Below are 20633 nucleotides of genomic sequence, written 5' to 3' on the forward strand. Positions count from 1 at the left end.
CTAAGCACTCACTTGTTTGTTAAAGATCCAACTAAACTTCACTTGACGTGGCTCTATTTTCTTGGCTCTACTTTCCAATTTCCTAACCCTAGGTGGAAGTCCACACACATAATCCTGTGCACGCCTTGCCTCGCCAATCAAGCCTTCAAGTTTTTCCAATTTCCATCGTGTTATAAAAATTCTAATATTTCAGCATAATGTCGAGATGTGTAAATTCCTTGTCTTTCACCGATGGCAGAAAAGTGCTCAAATATATTTGGATCTTGCCCATCATAAATGAGATGCATTGGCATTATGATTTTCTTCTTCATCATGTGTGCAATAGCTAGCATAGTCGCATTTGGGTCCACTTCTAGTAACTTCTCAACAATTCTTGTGTAGACATGTTCATGTTGCTTCTCGTCTGCGGCAATGGTTCCACATATATGTGCTAGCATGGGGTCTCCGCCTTTTATAGCTAGCCTAGCCATATTTCCATGTGACGAACACGTAGCTCGCTCTTGAAATGATGCGTATACATAGCCCAAATACGGATTGTTCTCTAATCCAATGTCCTAACATATGCAAAGAATTTTCAAAAATACATGACAATTATAAGAAGTTGCATGCAACCGTAACGCTGACTATAGTATTTTCAACTTCAAAAACTACTTATTACATGGTAAAATAATTACTGCTCATATAAAAGTTATTCAACTTAATTTGACTTAGTTAACTATAAAATAAATATCACTTGAACATTTTTTATATATTATGTACCAGAAATATGACACCATATTACAAAATAAGTTACTTTGTGTCTGAGAAATTCCATAAACCTCCTTAAATATATTGCTTCATTTGTCTTTTGTGCGATAAATTTTAAAGTAAAATAACTTTTAAGTATCAAAAAATAAAAAAGTGAATTATGTGTGATAATCTTAAAGTTGAATGAATTTAATACATATGTATGATGATAAATAATATTTTTTGTGTGGTAGACTCAAAATTGGATGACCATAGGTCTCTGTCGATTATTTATTCTCATTTAAACCAGGTTAAAAAAATGGTAAAACAATATTCAAAAAAGAATAACGTCATTATTTAACGGTCATATAATAATCTATTTATATATAATAGGAGAAGAAAAAACGCCTATGTGTCAGCACCACAAAATTAGTATAAATATTAAATAATAAATAACAATTTAAAAAACAAAAAAAAATTTAAAAACAAATTAGAAATCATTTTAAAAATGTTTACGTTAAAACTGTTGTATTGATTTCTTTTTTTTAATAAATTAGATATAAATATGTTTGATCCTAATAAAATGCTAACTGTCTAATTTTTTTAAAAATAAATTTTATAACAGTAGAAGTTATAGTTTATGAATTATCAAAATTAATTAATTTAAAAATCTATAATAGGAGATGAAAAAATGCCTACGTGTCAGCACCAAAAAAATCGAATTTTAAAATAATTAAATATAAATAATTTAAAAATAGTATTGAAAATTAGTCCCATGTAACTGGAAAACTGTTTTTAATTTTTTTTTTTTAAAAGTTATAACTTAAATACGGTAAAAAAATTTCCCACAAAGTTTGATGATATTTTAACTGTACATTTAGTTTAATGAATATATATTAAATACGGTAAAAAAAATTCCCACCAAGTTTGATGATCTTCATTAATAAACGTTTAGTATAATATATATATATATATATATATATATATATATATAAAAATAAAAAATTGGAAACATAATAAAGTTGAAAATAAAAATATTGCAAACATAGAATGAAAACACGGTAAAAACATAAAAATAAAATTATAATAATTAAATAAAAATCTTATAAATATATATATTTAAAATGAGAACATAGAAAAATTTTAAAATAAAATTACAAAAACAGAATGGAAAACACGGATAAAAAAAATGGAAAACACAGAAAAATTCAAATTAACCTACGTAGAAAAAAAAAAAGGATAACATGACAAAGTGGTTATTTTTTATTTGAATTTGAAAGTGGTTACCTAAAACTACTCAACTGCTCATGTACACTTTATCTTTAAATTTTTATAAAAAAAATAAATAAATTCAATTAAAAAGTTTTTTCAAAAAACTGGCATCTACATTCTACATACTAATCAAACTCACACTAAATTGCAAAATTGCAATGGTAAGGCAACACAAAGAAGTCACCAACATTCTTGTGCAGAGTAAGCAGTGTTTTGGACATGCATATATGTGTCGCTCTACTCGTGTGAAGAGATCGTTTTTGATAAGTATGATTTAGTTACGGTCTCAATTGAGGATAATTCAGTTATAATCAGAAATTTTGTTAATTTTTTGTTAGATTCTAGATATATTGTATGAATATTTGAGGTCATTCTGTATGCAATATATATTGAAGATATATTGAGGATGGAGACTTGCTTGAATCACAATGGACTAGACGGCATAAAAATTTATCCAATAATGATAAAACACAAAACTTTAAACTCATAACTAATATTTCAGTGTTAAAGTTTATCATTTTCATCATTATCATAATACAATTACTTTCAAAATATAATAAATTGTGTTCTTCAATGTTAAATTTTTTCGCATATTTTGCATGATATAGTAGATATTCAGAATCAAGGATGAATTATTTTATGAGGAAAAGTAACTTAACAATTATGATTTTATGGTAATCTATCTAATACAAGCTTTTTTCTTCTTTTTTTTTACTTCTTCATCTTTTAACTTTCTCTTTAAATCTCATATGAAGATGATCAAACACATCGATTGAGGAAATATTCACAAATACATTGAAGTTGTGATATTAAAAATAAAAATTAGAAATAAACTACTTACTTTCTCTCTCAAATATAATTCAATTTGTACTCTGGTATGTATTGTTTATTTATTACATCTTATTATCTATTTTTGTCTCATAAGCATTTAAATATCTACTTTATTTGTTTATCTATATTTATATCTTATTTATAATGTATTTTGTGTATAAGAAAATTAGATCAGAAAAAATATACAAATTATGAGTGAAGATACTAAATTTTGAAGTTTGTTGCATTTTAGAGTATGGAGTTAAAAAAAAAAAATTGACAACATTTGATGCTCCTTGGTGTAATTCAAAAAAGTTTCAAAAAAATGATATTTATATATTGCACATTTTATTTTATTTTAATCCCAGCAATACTATAAAAATAGGTGAAAATACTTGCATAAAAAAATCAACAAAATTTATTATTTACACATATTTAAAGTGTCACTCTATTATTGAATAAAAATAATAACTATAAAAATACTCTTAAAGAGTATAATTGTATTTGATCATCGATTTTCATTTTGAAATCCAATAAATAATATATATATATATATATATATAGTCACGTGTTCCCGCTACAATTGTTCTTGAATTTTTAGTTTGAAAATCATTTAATTAAATATTTAAAATGGATGAAAATTGTATGATTTTTTTATTTTTATCTCTTATGATTATAAATTAATTAATTTATCTCCATTTGTTACTGCAATTGATTTTTAAGATTATTAAGGCAAATTTTAAATATGTGGGCAATCTCTTCTACTAAATCATAGGAACACAATGATTCATTTATCTTCGCTCCAAATAACAAACACTAGAAATTAATATTCTTTATTTAGTCTTAAATAAAATTATAAAAATGAAGATGGATATTCCTGTAAACTACATACTAAAAATAATGGGAACATGGAAAATAAATAAATTAATTAAAAGATTAAAAAAATCAAAAAAATCCTAATATAATCCACTAGAAAAATCACGAAAATATACAATAGGATTTAGTTTTGGTTCTTTATACTTATTTTTAAAAAATTTAATAGGATTTGCAATAGTATTAAGTATTTTATTTAACATCATCTTTTTAAATATAGTTACCACAATTAATTTAACTTTTTTTCATTTTTTAAAATCTAAATGATTATACATGTGGCTAATGTTTATGTTATTTTGAATTCTTATTTTTATCATATGTAGAATACTTATCTTTATTGACATCTATTTCATTATTTTTAAAAAGTATATAATTATTTTTAAAAATAGGGTGATGTAAATGTAATGTAAAGAAAACAAAAAACTAATTTTTAACAATGACAGTTAAAAAAATTACAAGAGATTTGTGGTTTTTTTTTTTTTTTTAAATAACAGATTTAATTAAAGAAAAATTAGTTGTTAATATTTTAGGAGGAATATATGTATAATCAAAATTTAGTCGATAATGTCATGATATTAAGTAGTTAATAATGTAGTAATAAACAAAAGCAAGTATATTGTACAAGTTATCAAATGATCACGTGATTTCTTCTTCAATTTCATGGAGATTTAATTCTATTGCATTTAAGAAATAGATAACAAAAAAAGTTTTGATTAAAAAAATGAGAAATGATATATATTGAAATAGGTCATTATTATATATATGATTAATAATTCTTTATATTATCCGCGCAATGCGCTGGCACGTATACTAAGTATGAATAACGTACAAATACTTCAAGCTTATTTAATTTAATGTGTAACTCTCATCTAGCATATCTTTATTTATCATGCTTCATTTACTATAACAATATTATTAATTTTGGTTATCTATTCAATACTTTTTTTTTCTTTTTTTTTTACTTGTCCAGTGCAAAGAAATATCATATATTTGGTGGTTTCAACTTTCATATATATATATATATATATATATATTTAACTTATTTATGGCATCTTTTAGTTATCTGGTGTTATTGTATTTAAAAAAAAAAAAACTGTGTACAGTATTTAACTAAATAAAAAAGAAGGATGAATATATAAAGATTTTCAGAAGAAGCCTTACTATTCCAGCTCCAATCAAGTATTGTAGTGTCTTCTCAACCATCAACATATAATGAAATAACTAGTTTTATCATATATTATAAGTTTAAATAAATTAAGATAACTATAGGAAATAAAATTTTAATTCTATACCGAATATTTAGGCAGCTCTTCCACAAAGAATCGTTCCATTCGTCTTCGCTAGAGAATATGGGTTGCATCCAGACATACTAAGACATACTAAGTACAGGGTAAGTTCATCTTAATTACTTTCGATTCCTTAGTTATTGATAAATTTTTATTGCGATTATGATATATAATTATTGTTTTTCGTCTTGTATTCCCAAGATACTTAGAACAAAACTTTGAAGAACTTGGTAAGACACAATAAAGTTTAAGAACATTTTCACAACTAGAAAATTAAAACTAGTAGAGAAACTAGAATCAGAAACAAATTTGATAAAATATACGAAATATTATTTTTTCTTAAAGAAGAATTGTTGTCAATCTGTGTTTAAAGAATCTTACTGATTCCAACAAACTTTGCAGAAACACGAAGTTACCAAAGTTTAATGAACCAGTGAAGAACAAAAGAACATAAATTAATTCACAAATCTAAAATCTGTAACACATACCAGAATCTGGAAAAACAGAAAGAAGATCAAGCCCACTGAATGCACAGTGTCCCCTTAAGGAAATTATTCCCCTCTAGTATCCGAGGTTTGATTTGGAATATGTCCTCCCAGGATAGAATGATCTCAATCACCAGTGTATTGATACCCAAAACGCTGGTGTCAGCGAGCCACTCAACGGTAGTAAAGTACACTTAGAATACTAGATTTAGTAGTAGAAGAAGTCCAGAAAAATTCTATATTTAAAATGAGAGGAAATTTCTCAATTTATAGAAAACAAAGGGTAGTGTGAAAAGGTTTTTATTGTGCCTTACCGGAAAGGTCACAAACCTTTGGAAAAGTCACAATCTTTCGGAAAGGTCACCACCTTTCATAAAAGTCACAACTTTTCATAAAAGTCGCAACTTTTCATAAAAGTCGCAACTTTTCATCAAAGTCGCAACTTTTCATAAAAGTCGCAACTCTTCATAAAAGTCGCAACTCTTCATAAAAGTCGCAACTCTTCATTTTCCATTCACACCTTTTAAAACCCAACATTTAACACATCTAACATCAATTTATTAAAATATGTGTTTTGGCCTCCTTTATATTAGAAATATGTTACTATATATTTTAGGGTAAAAAAAAGTCAAAAATGTCTTTATACTAAATGAAATGATAAAAAATGCCCTTTATTTATACTTTGGTCCATTTATGCTTGACTATTTGTGAAATGGGCCAAAAATGCCCTCAGGTGTAACGGAGGCAACGTAAAATATTTAAACAATTTAATCTTAATTTGTCTGCCCTCTTCTCTTTATATAGATGAACCCAACTACTAGAAACATATTATCCTCAATAATAATAACAACAACAACAACATAATACATAGATAAATAAATGATACTCCATGTGTGAAGTTTACCTTTTATCATTTGAAATAAAATTTGGTGGGTTTGAGATTTATGAAAATTACTAAGTTTGACATTTTTTGCATCTAAGATTCAAGAATGAAAAGTCTTTAGTCAAAGTTTAGTTAATAGAGTATATAATTAATGGATGAAAATCATTGACATCGTCAAACTTCTCTTTATAAATCAATTTTTTAAATACCTATCTGCCCTTGCATTATCAATATTCTTTAGTTTCAAAATAAAAGATATAATTTTGAAATGACTTTATTCTCTGGTTTTGCAGGGTTATATTTGGGATGTTGGTTTCATTACCAGTAGCCCTTCTTTATTATGTCCTTTTGGGGTTATAAAAGAAAAATATTAAGAAAATCTTTGGCACGTCATCTGTTAAGATGGTATTAAATTCACACGAAATGAAATTAGGGGGTAAATAAACGTCTATGTAGTTTAAGTGCTAAAGTAAGTTATGCTGTCAAGCTCAGAATTATTTTTTATTATGTATTTTCTCGATTTTAAAGCATATTAGTTATTTCATTAATGTTGTTGCATTGTATGCTTGTGCTATAAGTAAGTCTGGCAACGGAACCAGGAGGTGCCGTTACCGGTTCCGTCTCGATTCCGGCTTGTACTGGTTAGGTCCGGTTAGTAGCGGGTTTAGAGGGGTAACGGGACGAAAATCGAAATTTATCGATTAGTCCCTGTTTCTGTCCCGGTCCAGTCCGGTGTTTTTTAAAAAAAAAAAAAATTGCAATTAGCCGTTGTAGGAGCCGTTGGCCAACATCTTTTGGGCCCCACAACGGCTCTTTTACCCCCACAACTCCCCAAAAACACCCCCTACCCCGTCAAACTTTTTTTAACACCCCAACCTTCTAAAAACTATATTTTCATCCTTTTTTTTAACTATAAATACCCCAAATCCTTCATTCTTTTCACTCACAAAAATATTATCTTCTACTCTCTCAACAATTCTCAAAAGTCTCACTCTCTAATCTCTCATTAAAATTAAAATTACGAATTTGGTCTTTGGAAATTGGAGCTTCAAAATTCAACTTTCAATTTTCGGCATACACGTCTATTTTTTTAAGTAGACGTTTGGTACATTCGTTCCAACTCACTTTTCATTTAGTTATTTATTTGTTTGCATTTAATTATTTATTTTGTGAGTAATTAGACTCTAGTCTCTACTTATTTAGTTATTTCTTTGTTTAAAACTTTGCATTACATTTCCGTATTATATATAATTTACTCACTTTTTATATTTGAATATGGATTTCGGTAAAAACATTATTGAAAAGGGTAAAACAACTGTAGTTAATTCGTTCACTAATTTATCTACCTCAAAATCCAAGAAAAAAAAAAACCCGGTAGTACTTCTAAATCTAAAACTAACAAAATTTCTCAATTAAGAATAAATACGGATGATTATACGCATGTTAATGAAACTGTTTTTAATATTGATAGTAATAGTGAATTAGATCCTTATCATGAACAATTACAAAGAAGGTTTGGGAATTTTGATGAGGAATTACCTGAAGATGATGAACATGATGATGTTAATTTATATTGATAGTTTTGATAATAATATTGATGAATATGATGATGATGAAACTGAGCCAGTTACGGCTATTACTCCCATTCCCAGTCTCTCTTCCCCGGCTCTTGTCGTTGTCCTGCTCCTGTTCGCCCCGTGCATCCTAGGCCTAAGGTAGAACGCGCTAAAAATCAGTTGTGTGGCAATTTATGACTCAGAATGAAGATAAAACACAAGCTATTTGTAATAAATGTAAACATAGAATGAATCATAAAACTGTAGAAAAATAGGGTGGGACGGGACATTTGAGTAATCATTTAATGTCATGTTGTATAAATGAATTTTCGCATGCTAAAGCTGTAGACGAAGCTAAAAAGAATTGTACCACCCTTCCTGAAACTGTAGGAGTGGGGGCCTCTAATATGGTCCAAACACAATTAAATCCTTCTAATGTTTCTGGCTCTAGTATACAACGGTCATATAGTAGAGAAAAAGATCTTGAAGAATTAGCTAAAATAATTGTTGTTATGGGTTTGCCATTTAGTTTTGCTAAAAATCCCGATTTTATTCATTATATTCAAATTGTGTATAATCCACATTTTAAGGTTTTACTAGAAATAAAATTAAAAAGGTTATCTTTGATTATCAAGCTCAACATTTTTAATATCTTCGTTGTTTATTTTATTATAATAATTGTAAAATAGCTATTACTTTTGATATGGGCCGTAGTGTAAATGGTAATGATTATTTCACTATTACTGTACATTTGATTGATGAAAATTGGACTTTGCAAAAAAGAATTTTAGGTTATAAATGTTGTGAAATGCATAAAATCGTTAGTTATATAGCTCAAACAATTATAGATGTTTTACAAAATTATGAAATTTGTGATCAAATAAGTAGTGTCACCTTAGATAATGCTTCTAATAATAGATCTGCTGTTGAAATACTAAAACCGTCTCTTTGCCCTATTTATATTAATGGCTTTCATATTAGGTGTGTTGCACACATATATAATTTGATTGTTAAAGATGGTATAGCAATGTACAATGATGGTTGCATAAAAGTTGAAACTGCATGTCATTTTATTTTTAAATGTCAAGTTAAGTCTAGATGTAGAGATTTTAAAAATCGTTGTCGTGAATTTAATCTTCTACCTAGAAAAATTCCAAAATCAGTGTGTATTAGATGGAATTCTTTATATGAAATGCTTGAAGTCGCTTATGAATATAGGAAACTTTTTCAAATGGTTTGGAATGCTCATAATTCAAATATGACATATAGACTTGATGATAATGATTGGAATGACGTAAAAGAACTTATAGAATTCTTAAAAGTTTTTTATTTAACTACAAAAAAAATATATGCACTTTATTATCCAACTATTTACTCTGTTTTACCTAATATTTGTGCTATTTCTAGTAAATTTTAAAAATTCAAAAATAAACTAAGATTTGAAGAATCTGTTAAGAAAATGATTGAAAAATTTAAATAATACTTAATTCCTATTCCTCAAATTTATTTAACCGCTTGTTTATTAAACTCACATTACAAAGATGAAGGTGCATCACGAATGATTGATAAAATATATTTTAATGTGGGTATTGATTGTGAAGATGATGAAACACCTAGTTGTCAAGATGTTAAAGATAGTATAAAAATTGAAGTTAGAAAATTGTATGACTTGTATAATTCTAATAGAATGAATGTAGTATGTAATGAAGAGCCTCAAAGTTCTAGGAGTAGATATAATGAAACTGATCTTGATGATATGATAGATTGTTATCTTCAACTTTCTCATAATGATAGAAATGATTTTGATGCATATATTAATCAAAATACAGAACCTACTACTATTGATCTTCTAGAATGGTGGAGCAATCGCGGCCAGGGATTTTCAAAACTTCAACCGGTTGCTCGAGATGTGTTAGCTATTCAAGCATCTTTAGTAGCTTCGGAAGGCGCTTTTACTGTAGCAAAATTTCAAATTGCAGAGCATAGATATTCATTAGCAGCAGATAGCTTGGAGATATCGGTACTATTTAGAGATTGGATTAATGGCGAGAGAAGGAGTTATGGCCGTCCATCTTTACCGACCAAATTTGAAAATGACGTTGATGATATAATGCAAGATTTTAGTGACGACGGCATTGATGCAATGGAGGAACTATCTAATCAACCAATTCCAGAGCATGTTACTAGAGAAATGTTAAATGATTTTAAAAAAGATTTCCTAGATAGTATGAACTATTAAATTTAAATGTCTATTAGTATGAGTATGATAATTCGAGGCCTAATTCAAACAATATTTTGTTACTCAACTTGTACTAATTAATTAATATTAATAAAAGTATAGGCTATTCGCCTTATTTTTTTTTATTATTGTCTTAAATTTAAATTTTCAAACTTTTAAAGTGTGAAATTTAAACTTTTAAAGGGTGAAATTTAAACTTTTATAGTTTTATAGTTTTAAAGTTTGAATTTGAATTTTCAAACTTTTAAAGGGTGAAATTTAAACTTTTATAGTTTTAAAGTTTGAATTTAAATTTTCAAACTTTTAAAGTGTAAAATTTAAACTTTTATAGTTTTAAAGTTTGAATTTAAATTTTCAAACTTTTAAAGTGTAAAATTTAAACTTTTATAGTTTTAAAGTTTGAATTTAAATTTTCAAACTTTTAAAGTGTGAAATTTAAACTTTTATACTTTTAAAGTTTGTATTTAAAACTTTTAAAAGTATAAATTTTTAACTTTAAAATTATAAAAGTTTTAATATTATTTGAGTAATGTTCCTAATTTTTTTTAATTTTAATAATTTATTCTTTTTAAATATAGCCGTTGGGACCCGGTTTCCGGTCCGGTCCGTTACCGGTCCGGGACGGGTATACATATTTTTTTCCCCAAATTACCAGTTCCAGTCCTTCCTGGTTCAGGTACGATTCCGGCCCATCGTGCCCGATTCCGGTCAGTCTCGGTTCAGGTCTCGTTGCCACGCTTAGCTATAAGCATAAAAGTCTTTGAGTCATTTGGCAGAGTGTATAAGAACACTGTTAAATATAGTGTATTAATAATGCTTGTATTAGCAATGTATTTATTAGTTATGCTTGCATTAATTATACGTAGATTATTTTAGTGATTTGTTTGGTTTGATGCATTAGAAATAGCATGCATTGCATAAAAAAATATTTACAAAAATACCCTCCGCTACTATAGTGGAAAAAAAATGTAAAAAAAGGTTTTGAGGAGCAATTGAGTCTTTTATCATGTTAATGCATGCATTAAAATCATTGCGTTGCTAATACCTAGAAATTCATGGTATTAGCAATGCACACTTTAATACACAATAGAGTGTATAACTAATTATACATAGATTGAAAAAGAATATCAAACAGATCTAGTAATACACAAGCTAATACATATATTTTTTTTTTTAATACACTCTATCAAACGATTAGTTTTCTTATGACAAAATAACTAAGCATCTTTTATAAAAGCTTCAAGCGCTTGCATGTCCTTTGCTTTGTCTCTGGTATTGGGGCATTTTTGTAATAATATTAAAATAGATCAGTTTTTTTTTTTTTTTTTTGACAAAAGTATGTTACAGGCATACAGTTGCTCCCTATAAAAATAATTTGCGTGTCTTGACGAATTTGGCCCTTTTACTACCATCAATTTCCTTTTCCTTCCTTATAGCATATTTTTTCAAGCTTTGTTTTCCCTGATTTTCAATATTTTTATTGAAGTCTGACAAACATATAGGTTCTTCCAAATATAAATACTTATAATTCTTTTAGAACAAGATTACTCATATCAAAATTTTATATTTATCGAATTAATTAGTAGTATTTATATTTTTCGTAATTTGAAATTTAAAAACACTTAAAATATTGACCAAACACAAACTACTAATAAAAGTACTTCTCAAAAATAATTTAGCTAAATACAAACCACTATTCACTAAAGACAAGTTCATTTTTTAGTAGATTAGCCAAAAAGACTATTATTATTAGTAACGAGTAAAAAGTAAAAGGATACATTTTAGTTTTACATCTTTATTACAAATCAATACATCTAAACATTCACTTGCTTGTTAAAAATCCAACTAAATTTCGCCGAACGTGATTCTAATTTTTTGGCTCGATTTTCCAACTTCCTAATCTTACGTGGAAGTCCGCACACAAAATCTTGTGCACGCCTCACCTCCCCTGTCAAGCCTTCAAGCTTTTCCAATTCCCATCTTGTTATGAAACATTCTAATATTTCAGCATAATCACGAGATGTGTAGACGCCTTGGTTTTGGGAAATGGCAGAAAAGTGCTCAAATATATTCGGATCTTGCCCATCATACATGAGGTGCAACGGCATAGTAATTCTCTTCTTCATCATATTCGCAATGGCTATCATAGTCGTGTTTGGGTCCACTTCTAGCAACTTCTCTATAATTCTTGTGTAGGCATTCTCATGACGCTTTTCATCCGCTGCAATGGTTCCACATATACGTGCTAGCACGGGGTCTCCGCCTTCTATAGCTAGCCTAGCCATATTACCATGCGTTAGAAATGTGGCTCGCTCTTGAAATGATGTGTACACAAAGCCCATGTATGGATTGTTCTCTGCACCGACGTCCTAAGATGCAAACGTGATAGACAATTTATATTTATAATATATGTATTTTTCAAAAATTTGCAGGGAATTGCTTTTTATATGATTTTAATACACAAACTTTAATATTCCAAATTCAAAGACTTTCGACTGAATTTGGAATGAGCGGTCTTTGAATTTAAGGGAAAAGGGTCTGATATACCTCTCAACTTTGTCATTTGGAGTTGATATGTCCCTCGTTATGAAAGTGGCTCATATATATCCTTACCGTTATACAAACGGCTCACATATACCTTTATCGTTACAAAATGAGCTCACATATACCCTTCATTTAACGGAAGTGAAAAAATTAGTGTTAAATTTATATTATGACTTTTAATTTTCTTAAAAATTATTTAGGGGTATAAATGATTCTTCTAGCAAAGTTCAAGGTATATTTTAAACTTTTTCATACATAAATTATTTTTTGACTTCTTTTATTATAATTATTTGAGTTTCTTATTCTTATTTTATTTTTTTTCTTTCATTCCTTAGTGTAAAGAAAAAATAATTAAAACTATTTTTTGTGGCTATATTATTATTTTAAACTATTTTTTTTTGTCTATATTGTAATTTAAATTTATTTAAAGAAAAAAATTTGGTCATCTATAATAAGTTATACAAGAATATTAGTGAAACATAAATAAATTTGACCATCAAAATAATAAATTTAAATTAGTCATTGAAACCAAAAAAAAGTCAAAAAAATATATATGTTTGAGGAGGATTAAAATATACTCATATTGGATTATATGTTTTTTTTTTAAATAATAAAAAATTAAACTAAAATTAATTTTTCATTTTCGTTAGAGGAAAAAGGTCTATGTGAGTCATTTGTATATAAGTAGGGGTATATATGAGCCACTTTCATAACGAAGAGTATATCAGCTCTAAATGACAAAGTTGTGAGGTATATCAGACCCTCTTCCCTTAAAATTTATTAACACTCCTTATTTAGAGTTAAGTTAATAAAAACACTTTTCATTTTTAGAAATGTGTAGTTTCTTAGATTGAATGGGCAAGCCTACCCCCTTAAGCCAAAGACCCAGCCTTTTGGCGATGGTAATTTCATAGAAATAAATAAAATATACTTAATTAAGTGGTGTGCCTAAACTAAAAACATTAATTACTTTCTTCATTCATTCTTACTTGTCATATTTTGACTTGACATACCCATTAAAAAAATAATTAATGATGTCGGTATTTTACTAAACTATCCCCTATTAAATGATGTCTTGAAAAATACTCCCTCTGTCCCTATTTACTTGTCCATATTTCCTCTTTTAGTTGTCCCTATTTACTTTTCCATTTTGACAAATCAAGAAAGGACAAAAAAAAATTTCTTACTATACCCTCATTTAAACTTCTTGAAAATTTCTAAGTTGTAATTCATCATTTTTGGAACCAGACAATACATTTATTATACTTGGAGAGTTACATAATCCTTTAAGTTACCCAAAAAATAATTCGTTAATTTATGAGTAAATATTTTGAACAATTTTTTTACTAAAAAAAATAGATAGAAATAAACTTGAAGTTTCAACTAATAATCCTATCAAAGTAGAAGACTCACTTATATTGATTGAAGATCCAAAAATTATTGAAGTCAAAAATTTATAAAGGAAAGATGAAGATCGAATAGAAGCATTCAATTCGAAGGGAAAAATTAAGCATATTGTAAAAGTGTATGTTGTTTCCCTCCAATTTATTTCACTTGAATTCAAAGAAGTGGCTGTAATTTTGAAGTGAAAAGTTGTCATAAATATAAACTTATGAACTTCCCAGAGCATTGACTAGTTATCTTGAGTAAATTTATTTTGGAATTGTAAATTTGTACTATAAGGGTAAAATTGTAACTTCACTATGCTAATCATTGTTGCCTTGATATATGTATCATTTCTAAAGTGGACAACTAAATAGGAACAGAGGGAGTAAGTATTTGATGTTGAGGGTAAAACATGAAAAAAAAAATTGTTTTTTATTGATATGTCAAAAGTGACAAATAAAAATAAAAATCTATTTTAGAAAAAAGTTTAAGTTTTGTACACAATTAGTATATAAGATTTTCTACACCATTAGGTAATTTTTAAGATAAATATGGTAACTTGATTAAGAGTCTGTTTGACATTGCTGTTGGGAGGCCAAAAATATTTTTTCGATAAAAGCACTTTTTTTAAAAAAAAATAAATAGTGTTTGGCAAATTCTCAAAACTGCTTTTAAATGAAAGCAAAAACAGTTTTTCTGATGTTGGGAAGAAGCTAAAAATTTCTCCTTCTTAAAAAAAGTAGAAGCAAAAAATTATTTTCTTGAAGACTAAAATATCCCTCCCATATATACATATTTACCAATATATCCCATATTAATTAATTAACATATATCATAAATTTGCTTAAGTTTCATACAAGAATTTTTTTTTATTTTTTTTTATTTTTTGTTTATATACTATTATTATTATTATTATTATTTTATATTGAGAAAATACATAATTACCCATTCAACTATGAAAAGGTCCTGATACCCCATTATTCTTGTTCAAAGTGAATTTATTACCTCCTTTTGATCCTACATGGCACATAGAGTGTATTTCACTCGCCACTAGCGAGTGAGATAAGCAAAAAAATATTATTTTATTTAATTAAAAATATTAGTTTCTTTTTACTCTATTTATTTTATCGTAATTTTTCAATTATTCTTATCGTTTTATCTTCTTCACCCAGTAGACTGAGGTTACCAAGGGGACTTCTGAGGGAGACCAAAATTAGTGAGATTATTGAAAAGACAAAGAGATGAAAGCGGGGTGAGCTGACAGAGAAAGATCAAAAAAGGCCAATAAGAAAAGCGCCGGAGAAATTGGAGGCTACGATGGAGGCAGAATCGTTGGGTATCTTTGAGTCAGAGAGAGTATTTGAGTTAGGGAGAGAGTTTCATTCTCTGCAACACATTTTGATTTTGTGTAAAAATATAAAGGCAAAGTACATAAAATAAAATAAAAAGATTAATCATGGAGAAAAGAGAAAAAAAATTTGCTTCTACAATGCCATTGAGTTGATAGTTTTTTTTTTAAAAAAAATTAATTTTGATTGGATGATAGAAAATTAAATGATTGAAATGGTGTTGTAGCAGTGGTGCCGGCGGCAGCGAAGAGGAGAAAAGGTTGGATTTACAGTCGTCCAACATACTTTTGAAGAAGAGGAGGGAATTTTTGTTTTAAAAAAATAAATAAGAAATAAATGAAAATAAAAATTAAAAATAACTGACACGTGGTAGGTAATAGTTGGTGTGTGTATTCACTTTCTTTCTTATAGGTGAGATTAACTGAAAAATGTGATACTTTTACCACTTTTAAATTAGTTAAGTTTGAGTGTCTTATTAAAAGAAGTGTTATAGTTGAATGGGGTAATGATGTATTTTCTCTTTTATATTTTATATATTATTTTACGTCTTATTTTACAGAATCAAAAATAAATGTAACATCATTTTGTAGGATTAAAAATATGAAGAATTTTATTTATTTTTGTTGTGAATTTTTTGTATATAGTGGTTTAATTTGTGGTATAGTTTTTAAATTTATTTTTCTTGATTTTTTGAATTATATTTAAGTCATTATGTTAATATTTAATTAATTTATGTATAATATTGATTGAAAATTTGAATATGCATATTTTCATTAAAAAAATTCTAATAGTCCAACACGATTTGCTTATCAAAAGCACTTTTCAAATGAATTAACCAAACACAAATTATTATTTTTCAAAAGCACTTTTTTAAAAAGCTATTTAAAAAAAGTGCTTCTAAAAATAAGTAATTTTTAGCAGCAATGCCAAACATGCTCTAAGTAATTAATAAAATATCTTTTTGAATACAATTATAATTACTGTAAAATATAGCAAGGGAAAGTTGAGTCCTCTTTCTTCTCTAACCAAAATTAATTCATAGTTGTCTTCTTAATTAACCAAGTTTATTTGGTTTTCTAAATCTGATTTTTTTTTGTTCTATCTCTTTATCTTCTTGTTCTATTTTTTTTAGTTTTGCATCTTCGTTGTATTGATCTTTCAATTATTTTCAGTAAAAAACATGTTTTCTTGTTTGTGAATTTTCTCAGGGATAGTAATTATATTTGTATTAGTGATTATATTGTTATCAACTTTTTTATCTTTAGGATATTTGGGATATCGTAATATTGCATATCATAATAATAAGTTGCTACTTTTTTTAATTCTTCTTCTTGTGTGTACAGATAATGACTTTGTCAAAATTTCAAAAGAAAAAACAATGACAATTAAGAAATTATTTGTGGCATTGAAAATTACTTCTGATGAAAAAAAAAAATCAAATGTAGAAAACAAATAAACTTGATTAATTAAGAAGATAAATATGAATTAATTTTGGTTAGAGAAGAAAAGAGGACTCAATTTTCATTTACTATATTTTACTGTAATTATAATTATATTAAAAAAGATATTTTAATAATTACATAATTAAGTTACCATGTTTATCTTAAAAATTACCTAATGGTGTAGAAAATCTTATACATTGACCGTCCACAAATCTTAAACTCTTTAGAAATAGAGATTAACATACAGATCGATTAACTTACCTGATGGTGTAAAACACTTTACACAGTAGTCAGTGCACACAAGTTAATCTCTTAGAAATAAATGACATGTAAAATTGAACGGATGGATTATTATTTTGGAACAAAAGGGTAATAAATTAAATATTTAATGAATGTTCGTTACTTCTTTTAGGAGTAGTGCAATATATTTGGTGGTTTCATTCAACTTATTTATTGCATTATTTAGGTTATATGTTATATATAGGTCTATCTTAAATAAATAATTTTATAAAAATGTTCAGAGCAACACTTACAATTCCAGCTCCAATAGAGTATTGTAGTGTTTTCTCGACCATCAACATATCCACTCTCCCTGAAAGATAAAGATAAGTTCGTAGCAGATCACCATGTCGATTCTCCTCAGCGGACCATGCCCGAGTCCAAATTGCCCATGGACACGGGCTGGATCCAGTCTCATCGCGTACTCCATCAAATGTATTAATCGCGGTCTGATAGGTAGGCAAAGCATCCTCAGTTAGCATATTACCCACAAGCATAACAAAGTATTCATCCGAAAGCCCTAAAACTCGTTGCCTTAGGGCCCGAACCTCTTCTTCGAATTGTTCGGTCCCTTGAGATGGGTCAGGAAGAAACTCAATGGGCTGCCAACATTTTTCTACGGGCATGCGGAGTGGGAGGACATTTTTTGAGACCCAAGATTCTAATGACTTAAAAATTTCCAATTTTTCTGGTGGCATTGAGTGAGTAACCTGGTGGCGAGATGCGGATGAAGCCACTGCGTAGAGCAGAGATAACCTCCGCGATGAGGTGGTTTTGCGACGGAGCATGGTGGTTGTAGGGGGAGGTGAGGCCCATACGATCGATGGAATGTTGAATTGGGAGAAACTTGTAGTCTGCATGACTAATACAAAGTTTAATTAAAGAATGACCAATATTGTTTACAAGGAAATATTATTTATATTAGATGAGTGGCCAAAATTATTTACAATGAAATATTATTTATATGGATATAAGTTTGTTTAGCCACTAGCTAACCTAAGTCCTAATTCATAAATGACACAGAAAAAAAAAGTTTAGCTACTTTATAGTTTCTATGATTTTTTTATTTTGAGGATGTGATGCTCTAATGCGTTCGTACAAGCTTCAATTATCCTTTTTTCATTTATTAGTTGTTCATGTACATGGTTTTCTCTTTTTTTCTTTTGTTTCTTATCTTTTAAATGTTTGACACTATCTCTTCTTAAAATTTAAGATAGGACAAGTTCTTTTCTAAATATTAGCTTTGCCTTCATGATCATTTATGTGTAAAATGTGACAAGAGCCCAATAAGCAACTGTCAGAGAGATAATTAAAATTGCACTTTTTCTAGTTTCAATCAAGAAGATATAAAGAGTGTTTGGATTGACTTAAAAGTTAGTCAAACTTATTTTTAAGTCAGTTTTGACTTCTAGAAGTGTTCAGCAAATATACAAAATAACTTGAAATAAGACAAAAATGACACAAAATAAATGAGGAAGTGTTTAGCAAGGTCAAAAATGACCTAAAATAAGTTTAAATGGCTTAAAATAAGTCAAAAATCAAAAGTAGGTCTCCCCCTACTTTGTATTTTATTGACTTAAAAGTCATTTCAGTTTGATTTTTTATTTTTGACTTAAAAGTCATTTCAGTTTGACTTTTTTATTTTTGACTTAAAAACTATTTTTAAGTCAATTCAAACGGACTCATAATCAGATGGAAGATGATAAAGATAAAATAATTGTTTATTTAAATTAATAGCTTCTTGATGTGATATTATTATGAAAGTCATTATCCAAAATGAAATTACTTTTAATATCCTGATAAATTCTTAAATGTTAAGAACTAGGAGTAGTAAAGAGCTAGAAAACCAATATATTCATATGCTCTAGGTTCACTTTTACTTGTCACATTTGGAATTAACTGTAACACCTCGAAAATTTCTAAGTTAAGATCTGAACCATTCTTCTTTTGCATATAAGGTCGTATCAAGTATTCTTAAATTTCTCTTAGGTGTTAATGTCAATTATTTAGTGAGGGAGATATGAATTAAGGTCACTAGAATCCCCTAATACAAAGTTGAGTTGAAAGCTTCCTCACCAATTAAGTTTTGATACAAGATTCTACTTAGGTCAACTTCAAATAATTATATTGCTCAGCACATAATGATTTTGGTGGCCCATTACCTATGAAATTGAAGTTTTATTAGTCATCTTTCCAACGCCACCAAGTTTGCCTCATTTTGAGTTCAGAGTAAAATGTTATGACTGTTTTACCAGAGACTACTACTGTAACGTCCCATTTGGTCGTTTTGAGTACTAGAACTTTTTATTTCATAAAATATTCCGGTAGATTTTAAATGAGTATTTTGGACTATTCGTAACTATATTTATGAATTTAGTGGGATCGATAGTTTTAATAATTACTTTAGTTGGTGGTTAAAGAAGATAACATTAAAATTTATAGTGGGCCATTTTCACACTTTTATAGTTGTTCTTATATAATAATTAGGGAGTAAATGTTTTGTAGAAAGAATAAGGGTTTAGGCGAGGAATCATACCTGCAGCAATCACGAAGCGATTGTTCCATCAGGTAATCAAGCTTAAAGTTGTGTATTTGATATATTGATAGGGATCGTATTATTGTTATTATTATTATAATATTGGGGTACAAAGATGAAAGCCTAGTACTAGGCGTGTATGTTACTGTCGATGCAATTCGTTGCTGTGATGAAATTCATGTGAATTCGTGTAGATATTCGGGCCATATTTTAATTAGTGTGTCATAATGTTGGTTGTAAAGAGAATAAAAAGGGTTGAATAAGAAAAGTTGGAAACAAGTCAGTGGTAAGGTAAGGAAATTGGAAATTGGGTAAAGAATTGGATGGCTCTCATGCGGCCAATCATTAGACAATGATTGCCCTGTCATTGGATAATGATTTAGGTTAATAACTAGAGTGGAATAACGCCTACATTGGAAACATTGGAATATGTTAGTTTGTCACCTGTTCGATGTTCGTCCTTAGATAATTTATTTAGTTATCACATTATAATTTAAGTTTTAAATTATGGAAATAGATAATTAAATATTAGGTGTATTGTATAATTCGAATACCATTAAAGTTAGGCTAATTGAAGGAATTAAGGTTTACCCTTAGGCTTGAACTTTAGGAAAATTGATTATAGAATTGGATGAATTTTCGGGTCTAGGCTAGACATATTGTAACATGGGTGTCTATAGACTCGTTTACTTATGAATTATGCATGTTTAATAGATTGTAAACATTTGGAGGCATTGAGGAAAGGAAAAGCTTTGGAAAAGTAGCTTGCTTGACTTCGGTTCTTCGGTGGAGGTAGGTTATGGTTTATTCTATGTGATAGATAGACTGTTAATAGTGATTGATATGCATTGAGTGATATTGTGAAGTTCTCTATGTACTTGATTGTGTGGTTGTGTAGTGATTGGTCTGAAATCCTGAGACCGTGAGATTTATAATATGAAACCCTCTCTATCAAAGTGATGCATTG

The 20633-nt window shown here is 28.1% G+C and overlaps 1 protein-coding gene and 1 pseudogene across 1 annotated transcript; both read right to left on the minus strand.

The window, feature by feature from the left end:
* LOC125837946 (stearoyl-[acyl-carrier-protein] 9-desaturase 6, chloroplastic-like) lies at window positions 1-4890 on the minus strand (annotated as a pseudogene).
* A 7054-nt stretch (window positions 4891-11944) lies between these two features.
* LOC125838275 (stearoyl-[acyl-carrier-protein] 9-desaturase 6, chloroplastic-like) lies at window positions 11945-18001 on the minus strand. Its single transcript, XM_049517353.1, has 2 exons — window positions 17385-18001; window positions 11945-12499 (listed from the first exon to the last, which is right to left on the minus strand). Exons 1-2 carry the CDS (start codon window positions 17988-17990, stop codon window positions 11945-11947), a joined length of 1161 nt encoding a protein of 386 aa, XP_049373310.1. The 5' UTR covers window positions 17991-18001.
* Window positions 18002-20633: the final 2632 nt, after the last annotated feature.

This window comes from Solanum verrucosum, unplaced genomic scaffold, assembly GCF_900185275.1.
Source record: "Solanum verrucosum unplaced genomic scaffold, falcon-dt-bn FXZP01000079.1, whole genome shotgun sequence".
Taxonomy (NCBI): domain Eukaryota; kingdom Viridiplantae; phylum Streptophyta; class Magnoliopsida; order Solanales; family Solanaceae; genus Solanum; species Solanum verrucosum.